This window comes from Zingiber officinale, unplaced genomic scaffold, assembly GCF_018446385.1.
Source record: "Zingiber officinale cultivar Zhangliang unplaced genomic scaffold, Zo_v1.1 ctg233, whole genome shotgun sequence".
Taxonomy (NCBI): Eukaryota; Viridiplantae; Streptophyta; class Magnoliopsida; order Zingiberales; family Zingiberaceae; genus Zingiber; species Zingiber officinale.
This window is the reverse complement of record NW_024589908.1, coordinates 145,342-154,715: the sequence shown is the minus strand read 5'-3', so window position 1 is coordinate 154,715 and position 9,374 is coordinate 145,342. Positions and strand designations below refer to the sequence as shown.

The 9,374-nt window shown below is 33.6% G+C and overlaps 1 protein-coding gene across 1 annotated transcript; it reads left to right on the top strand.

The window, feature by feature from the left end:
- Position 1: 1 nt before the first annotated feature.
- On the top strand, positions 2–1,399 carry LOC122037101 (protein transport protein SFT2-like). Its single transcript, XM_042596583.1, has 3 exons — positions 2–121; positions 668–772; positions 1,289–1,399. The coding sequence occupies exons 1-3, from the start codon at positions 2–4 to the stop codon at positions 1,397–1,399; spliced, it is 336 nt and encodes a 111-aa protein (XP_042452517.1).
- The last annotated feature ends 7,975 nt before the right edge of the window (positions 1,400–9,374 follow it).

Sequence of the window (9,374 nt, the reverse complement as noted above, 5' to 3'; positions counted from 1 at the left end):
CATGGTGCTGATGCCTCAGAAGTTTGCCATCTGTTTTACTTTGGGGTGTGCATCTATTGTTGGATCTTTCTTTGCTCTTAAAGGCCCCAAGAATCAGCTCAAGCACATGTCTTCAAGGGAGGTATTTTACTATCTAAAGGATCATAATTTTGGAAATGTATTTATCTGCTCTAATAATGGGAGTAATTTTCTAACATTCTGAAAATAATTCCAAGATTTAAAAGATAAAAAGATTAGCTTATAATCAAAAGATGTGACATTCAGCTAAGTTTCTACGCCATGATATAAACTGAAATGCTACAGCTTACACAGCTACTAGGAAATATAGAGCAAATAAGAGTGAAATGTTAATGTATCACCAGATTCTTGATCCTCATGCACTCCAGTGTACTCATTTTCTATGGAGAGGAATACAAATGGCTTTTGCAAGTGGCCCTTTGCAAAACCATTTTCTTGTGTTTTGAGAGCCCTGCACTGTGTCATTGATCTAACCAAACGACATGTGATATTTTTCAAAAAGTGAATATTGGTCTACAATATACATCTACTTTTGTCTGAGAAGAAAAATGATGTAAAACAGGAAGAAGGAAGAAGAGATGATGATCAGGAAGATACTATGAAATGACTGATTTATATGCATCATAACATACATGCTGCTTCTTTGCAGAGACTTCCTTTCACTTTGGGATTTGTTGGCAGTATGGTTGGCACCATTTATGTGTCAATGGTGCTTCATAGCTACATTCTGTCGGTTCTATTCTCTGTCTTACAGGTAATCGTCTTTTCATTCTCTCTTATGTTCTTCAAGTGTAAAAGAAAATGTGCACATTGTTCTGAATTCAAGGCGTTTGTACCATCTTGTTCAAATTATGCCCTATACTTTGTTCCTTGTTCGTTCATGTCAAGTTTATAAGAAAGATAAACCCTCAAATCCAAAAGTTTTACTCGTGCATTGAATGGAAATGAATGTACATTTTCTTTAGGGAGCTTTGGAGTTTAAAAAAAAAACAACTTAAGTTGCTAACATTGCTTAGCCATGGATCGTTCAAATGTTAGATAAAGAGAAGGGAATCTCATTTGGTGCTGGTAATTCATTTTGATAGACATGTTTCTTCACTAATCAATTTCGGAGATCTATCTTACAAATTATGCATCTTGCCTGACTGGTGATCTCTTTTCCCTACATTCAACTCCTTTCTTTGTAGCTAGTTGACACTTTGCTATACTTCATGGAGAATATTTTCTGTTTTCTGTGGAGATCAATAGTTGATTTTCCATGTCTCCTCAGGTTCTTGCACTTGCATACTATGCAATCTCATATTTTCCTGGAGGATCTGCTGGCCTGCGGTTCCTTTCAGCAACGATGACATCCTCAATACTCCGATGCTTCGGAAGATAAAGCAATTGTACAGATAATCAGCCAATTCAGTTTCGAGATCATCCAATGGAGAATGTGATTGGTCAGAAACTTTTCAGCTTTAAACTGGATCCTAGAGTTCTTGGCTCAGCCCACTGGTGAACAATTGGAAGCTTTTCGATTTTCAATTTGATTATTGAAGTTGTAGCACACAGTGCAAATTCTGAAACACCTTTTTGCTTACTTTCTCCACAGTTATTGTGGGTGTACTCAGTATTAGTTAACATTGTTTAATTAGAAACATATCAAGATTAATCCTCCTTGCTGCTATTTCAATGATCAATTTTGGATTGTCTTTTGCTTCATTCAACCTGATACGGGATATAACGAACGGACCTAGGAGATGACGTGGAGGTCAAGATGATGTGGTGATCAAAGTCAATGGGAGAAAGCATCCCCCATTTGGCTTCGTTGTTCACCCAGCATTAGGGTTCTCAGTTCTCTCGATCGGTAGGGTTAAAAGTCGAGCGAAAGTTGCCAACTGGCCCTTAAGCCGGTCAAATGTACAGAGTCTAATACTCTACCTAAAAGATAATTCGTCTAGTCATTTAATAACCGATCAGGTTTTGGGCAGTCAGTCTTATAGGATGGCCGGTATGTTTGGCCCATTTCTCAATCGACCAGTTATAAACTTGGTCAGGATATGAATCGACCTTCTCGAGGCTCGTGAACCCCTCGACGTATGTCTAGTCAGGTAAAAGGTCACCCAGATTTGAAGTACTTATCTTCATACTAATGCCCCAAACAAACATCCAGTAAAGCATGGTTTACTAGAGGAACTTCCAGGACACCCAAAGCATCCTATCATTTCTCAACAGATTTATAACAAGACCAAGGCGTTATACTATTATTCTCCAAATGAAGGTCTCAAGGATATGTAGAACATAACTGAGTGGCTTAGATGCCGAGATAGATATAAAAGCAGTCAACCTTATTGGTCAGTCAAGATACATACAATACAATATAACAGGGCAAATTATACAAAATATGATTGAGCAGCTCAATCAGCCCCGGTCCTAACATTCAGGAGGCCCTGGGAAAAATGATAAAATAGGCCCTAATTTTTTTAATAAAGTAAAATTTATTTACAATGACTTCTTCTAACTTTCCTAGAAGCCAAATCATCTATATTATTAATTTCAAAATTTTCTAAAATCTCTTTTTCAATAGATAAAATTGTTAATCCATTCAATCTCTCTTGCGACATTGTTGATCTCATGTATGTTTTCAGTGATTTTAATTTTGAGAAACTTCTTTCAGCTGATCCTACAGTAACAGGCATAGTCAACAATATTCTATAAGCAATTGCAACATTTGGATAACAATCTATATTTTTTACAAAATTAAGAATATCAATTGCCGACATTATCTCATTTGGTAAAGTTAGTTGTAGTATTTTTAATTCTGTAAACAAATCATCTAACTCAACATCTAATGAATTATCATGCGTAAAAGTGGATGTCAGATTAACACAACATTTTCTCAACTCATCATTATCTAATGATTTTAATGTTTTCGAATCAAACAAAAAACCAAATATATTTTCAAATGTTTTCATTTCATCAAATCTATTTTTCAAAGAAGAAATTGCCATGTCTACAATAATCACAAAATAATCAATTCTAAAAGATTCTTCAGGTGATAGTGAAATTTCATCATCTTCTTTCTCATCAAATTGTTTTTTTCTAAAAATACGACGTTTCGTTGAAAATACTGGCTCTATATTCATATCAGATGCAAGACTTTTAGCAATAGTCAAACTTGTTGCAAAACCATCATTCCTATATTTTTCAAAATATGATATTATACCATCTAATTGTTTCATAGCAGAATCAATGCACATAGATTTTGATTGTAACTTCTTACTTATCATGTTTATAGCAAATAAAATATCATACCAAATAACCATACCAAGTAAAAATTCAAAACTTTCAATTGAGTTAACTATACTTTCAGCTTCACTCTTAGACTTTGCATCATCACAAATGTCATATAACTTTAATAAAGCACTTTGCACTTCAAGAGTTTGAAACCTAATAGCTTGAACACTTTTAATACGACTTTCCCAACGCGTGTTTGAAAAAGATTTGATAGTTAATCCTTTCACATTATCAAGTAAAACTTTCCATCTTTTAGGAGAACTTGAAAACAATGTATATATGCGTTGAACTACTCCAAAAAAAGAAACGGCTTTAACACAAGAATGTGTCATATCGCTAAGAGTCAAATTAAGACTATGACAAGCACATGGCATGTATAATGCTCTTGGATTTATTTCAAGCAATCTCTTTTGAACTCCTTGGTGTTTTCCTTTCATATTAGAACCATTATCGTAACCTTGACCTCTAATATTTTCAATACTAAGATCAAGTGATTTCAAAATATTTTTTAATTCATTAAAAAGTCCAAGACCAAACGTATCATTAACTTTTAGAAACTCTAAAAAATACTCTTCTATTTTCACATTGCTAGATGACATATTAACACATCGTACTATGAAAGTCATTTGTTCTTGATGACTAATATCCGGAGTACAATCAAGAATTATTGAAAAATATTTTGCCTCCTTAATTTTCTTAATGATAATACTTCTAACATTATCGGCTAAAAGAGAAATCAACTCATTCTGAATTTTATGACCAAGATAATGATGATAAATTTCATTATTTTGAATGCGTCTAATATGATCTTGCATCACAACGTCAAATTTAGCAATCATTTCAATCAACCCTAAAAAGTTTTCATTACTTTCTTGATATAGTTTCTCATTAGATCCCCGAAAAGCCAAACAACGTTTAGAAAGACATTTTACAATTGCTAATATTCTTGTAAGAACTTGTCTCCAACGCTCTCTTTTTTAAGAAATTTCTCGTTGTAGATCTTTATCAATTGTTTCATTTTTATCTAATCTCATTTTTAATTCCTTCCAAGAGTTCATATTAGTTATATGTTCAATAGAATTTTCATGTTCTTTAAGTCGTTCACTGATATGTTTCCAATCTCTAAACCCATCATTCGCTAAAGAACTTCTATTGTTTTCAGATTTAAATAACTTACAACAAAAACAATAAACTTTATCTTAATGTTTACTATATACCAACCACTTTCGATCTCTTTCCTCTCCATTACTTAACTTTTTAAAATAATAAGTACTTGAAAAATGTCTAGAGTAGTGATCAAAAGGAAATGTGAGATTTATTTCTCTTATAGGCCCCTTTTCATCTAAAATATCACGTGCATTGTTATCAAGATTATCCCAATTTCTTGGGTCATATATATCAAGTGGAGGAATAAATTGTTTATCAATATTATTATTCTCATTATCTATTACATTAGTAATATTTTCATGCTCTCTTAAATTATCTTTATCTTCATTAACATCATGAATTTCATTAGATTCATCATTAACATCATGAATTTCATTAGACTCCTCACTAACATCATGTATTTCTTTAGACTCATTTACATTATCCCTATTTAAAATTTCTATATTTTCATTAGAACTTGTACTTTTAACAAAGAATTTATTAAGAGCGCCTCTTTGTGATTCAGTTAATTGTTCTAATCTTTTTCTTTTTTTTTTCTTTTTTCACATCCAGAAATATATTTTTTAGGTAACATATTATAATTCACAAAATCACAATTAAAAAGCTATAATTTAAATCAACTTAATCTGAGTATAAAAGGAATAATAGCACCTGGATTGAAATTATTTGTAGGCTTAGCACTTAGCAGCTTAAGCACCTCGCCTCGGACACGGTCGACTGTAGTAAAACAGCTGTTATTAATTTAATAATTAAGTCAACATTAAATTCCAAATTTACAATTAATTAATTAATAAAAAATTCATATTCTATGAACAATTAGCTAATTAACAAAAAAAAAATCCTAGTACAGCACCATGTAGAGTCTGTAGACTTGCAATCGTCGGCTCGCAAGTCACAACTGTTGGTTGCTACTCGGAAAACCTAGAGGTTCCACTGTACAAAAATTTTGTACAAAGGTCTGAACCTTTTCCTAGCTACTATGTGTTCTTTTAAATTAAATTTTGGATCGCCTGCGGAACTTAACACGTTTGATCCAAAACTTAATCTATTCGTTCTTTTAGGTTTTGACTTGGGTCTCCTGCGAAACTTAACACGTTCAACCCAAATCACCTTAAGTTATTAATTCCATTAAATATTAATTTCCATAATTGGTTCCCAGTACTGACGTGGCGAGGCACACGGCCTTCTTGGATATGGGAGCAACCACCACCGACTAGACAAAACCTTTTATGGAAAGATAATATTTAATTTCCTAAAATAACTTTAGGTTAACCGAAAAGAACAATCAAATCACAAGGGAAAAAATACAAAACAAAATAACACAACTTCGAAAAACATATTCGAAATACTAGAACGTAAGCCTCTTGTATTTGGTATTATTTTCAAAAATAACTAGCATGATGCGGAAAGAAAAATTACTAGTTATACCTTTTAGAAAGACCTCTTGATCTTCTACCGTATTCCTCTTCTAACCTCGGACGTTGTGTGGGCAACGATCTTCCGAGATGAGAACCACCAAACACCTTCTTCTTCCTTACAATTGCTTTCGGAAATTTATAAAAATTTCTCAAATAATTTTTCCCTTCATGGTGGTTAATAAAAAGGAAATTTTATAAATTAAAATATTTCTTTTAAACATGTGGATAAAAAGAAAGTTATCTCTAAAAAATTAAAATCTCTTTTAATCTACAAATAAGGAAAGATATCAAATCTTTTCTTAATCTTTTGTAGAAACTTATAAAAGAGAATATTTAATTTTAAACTCTCTTTTAAATCATGAACATGATTAAAATTGAAAGTTTTCTTAAAATTTAAAATCCTCCTTTAATCAACAAATAAGGAAAGATTTCAAATTTTAAACTCTCTTTTAAACATGTAGATGATTTACAAATAAGGAAAGTTTTTACCAAAAATTAAAACCATCCTTTTAATCTACAAATAAGGAAAGAGATTAATCTCTTCTCTTAATCTTTTGTAGAAAGTTATAAAAGGAAAATTTTAATTTTTAAACTCTCTTTTAAAATCATGATATCCACATAAGAAATAATTTTAATAAAAATCCTTTTTAATATTCTAGTGGCCGGCCACCTAAGCTTGGGACCCAAGCTTTGGCCGGCCACCTACATGGCTCATCCACTTGGACTGGCCGGCCCTAGCTTGGGTTCCAAGCTAGCTTGGCCGGCCCCATTGGATGGGTAAGAAGGTGGGTATGTGGTGGGTATAAATCTCTATATACAAGAGGCTACGATAGGGACCGAGAGGAGGAATTAGTTTTGGTCTCCCGATGAAATTAAGCTTCCCGTGTTCGCCCCGAACACACAACTTAATTCCATCAATAATAATTCATTCCACTAAAGAACTATTATTGAACTACCGCACCAATCCCAAATTACATTTTGGGCTCCTTCTTATTATGAGTGTGTTAGTCTCCCTGTGTTTAAGATAACAAATGTCCACTAATTAAGTAAGTTACTGACAACTCACTTAATTAATATCTAGCTCCAAGAGTAGTACCACTCAACTTCATCGTCATGTCGGACTAAGTCCACCTGCAGGGTTTAACATGACAATCCTTTTGAGCTCCTCTTGGGGACATTCTCAACCTAGTATCTCTAGGACACAGTTTCCTTCTATAATCAACAACACACACTATAAGTGATATCATTTCCCAACTTATCGGGCTTATTGATTCATCGAACTAAATCTCACCCATTGACAAATTAAAGAAATAAATATCAATTATATGTGCTTGTTATTATATTAGGATTAAGAGCACACACTTCCATAATAACTGAGGTCTTTGTTCCTTTATAAAGTCAGTATAAAAGAAACGACCTCTAATGGTCCTACTCAATACACTCTAAGTGTACTAGTGTAATTATATAGTTAAGATAAACTAATACCTAATTACACTACGACCTTCAAATGGTTTGTTCCTTTCCATCTTGGTCGTGAGCTACTGTTTATAATTTATAAGGTACTGATAACATGATCCTCTGTGTGTGACACCACACACCATGTTATCTACAATATAAATTAATTGAACAACTACATTTATCACAAATGTAGACATTTGACCAATGTGATTCTTATTTCTAGATAAATGTTTATACCAAAAGCTAGGCTTTTAGTATACACTCTAACAATCTCCCACTTATACTAAAAGACTAAGCTGCCATATCTGCTGCCATACATCTGATTCCCATCCCTTCAACATGCCCATCAAAAGCTTTTGCCTTAAGGACCTCAGTGAAAGGATCTATAGGTCATCACCTAATGCAATCTAGGCGGCAACAACTTCTCCTCATTTATACGATTCCTCGTATTGGGTGGTACTTGCGCTCTATTGTGTTTACTTGCTTTATAGACTTATGGTTTCTTCGAGTTTGCTACTGCACCAACATTATTATAATAAATTGTAATAATTTTTGGACAAACCAGAAATCATATCTAAGTCTATCTTGAGGTTATTGAGTCATTCAGCTTTTATGGCTACCTCAGAGGCTTGCCATATACTAAGCTTCTATGGTGGAGTTCAGAAAAACACCTATGCTTATCACTCTTCCATAGTTATGACTTTACCTCCTAAAGTAAACACAAAACCCCGAGGTTGACTTATTATTATTCCTATCCGATTGGAAGCCAAAATCCATGCAACCCACTAGGACCAAATTAACTGCCTTGTAAGCTAGCATATAATCTCTAGTGCCTCTAAGGTACTTCAATATATGCTTTACTGCAGTCCACTGTCCTTGTCCAGAGTTACTTTGATATCTGCTAACTATGCCCTTGGCAAAATAGATTTCTGATCTCGTGCATAGCATATATTAGGCTTCCGATAGCCGAAGCATAAAGAACTGCCTTTATTTCATTTATCTCCTTTGATGTCTACAGAGACATATCTTTAGATAAAGTTACTCCATCCTGAAAAGGTAAGAAACCTTTCTTGGAGTTTTGTATGCCTAAAACGAGCAAGGATTTTTCCGATATATGAAGCTTGGGATAAGTAAAATATTCTTTTCTTGCGATCCCTTATTCTTTGATCTCAAGAATATATACATTCTCCCAAGTCCTTTATATCGAATTGTTTGGACAACTATACCCTTACTTCTGACAACATTTTGATATTGTTTCCAACTACCAAAAATGTTATCTACGTATAATACAAGAAATACCACCACGTTTCTATCACGACTTTTGTATACACAAGACTTATCCGGTTACTAAATAAATCCATAGACTTTAATAAACCGGATGTTCTAAGACCTTGAAGCTTTGCCTCAGTCCATAGACTGATTGAGCTTGCACACAAGATGCTCTTAGCCCTTTGCAATGAACCCTTCTGGTTGCTTTATATGGATGCTTTCTTCAAGACTTCCATTAAGGAATGTTGTCTTGACATCCACTTGCCAAATAGATAAAAGAATCCGGATAGACTTAAGCATGGCTACTAGTGAAAAAGTTTCCTTTTTCATCAAGCCTTGCCTTGAAAGTTTCTACCTTCCTGTCTATCCTTCTTTTCCTATTATAGACCTTTTACACCCAAAGGCTTTTACACCACTTGGTGGTTTTACAAGCTTCCAGATTTTATTAGAATACATATATTCTAATTCTATTATTCATTACTCTTTGCCAAGATGCTGCATATTTATCTTGGAGTGCTTCGTCACATGTCCGGAGATCAGGTTCATGTCCTTCAGGGATCGAGTCCAAAAACTCTCCCAAAACATGAATCTTTTAAGGTTGCTTAACAACCCTCCCACTACGACAAGGCATTGTGTATCATTTGTGATACGTGTTGCAGTTTTCCTTGTGGTATCTCATCTTGTATAGTTGGTACTAGATTAGACATGTCTTTTATTATTTCCTTAAGAACAAATTTACTTATGAGCACGTGGTTCATTATATAG

Bases quoted from the DNA above. Each gene is read 5' to 3' on its own strand.
- LOC122037101 (XM_042596583.1), top strand. From the start codon at position 2: ATGGTGCTGATGCCTCAGAAGTTTGCCATCTGTTTTACTTTGGGGTGT. The intron at 122-667 runs GTATTTTACTAT...GCTTCTTTGCAG, and splicing joins AGCACATGTCTTCAAGGGAG to AGACTTCCTTTCACTTTGGG. The intron at 773-1,288 runs GTAATCGTCTTT...ATGTCTCCTCAG, and splicing joins TTCTATTCTCTGTCTTACAG to GTTCTTGCACTTGCATACTA.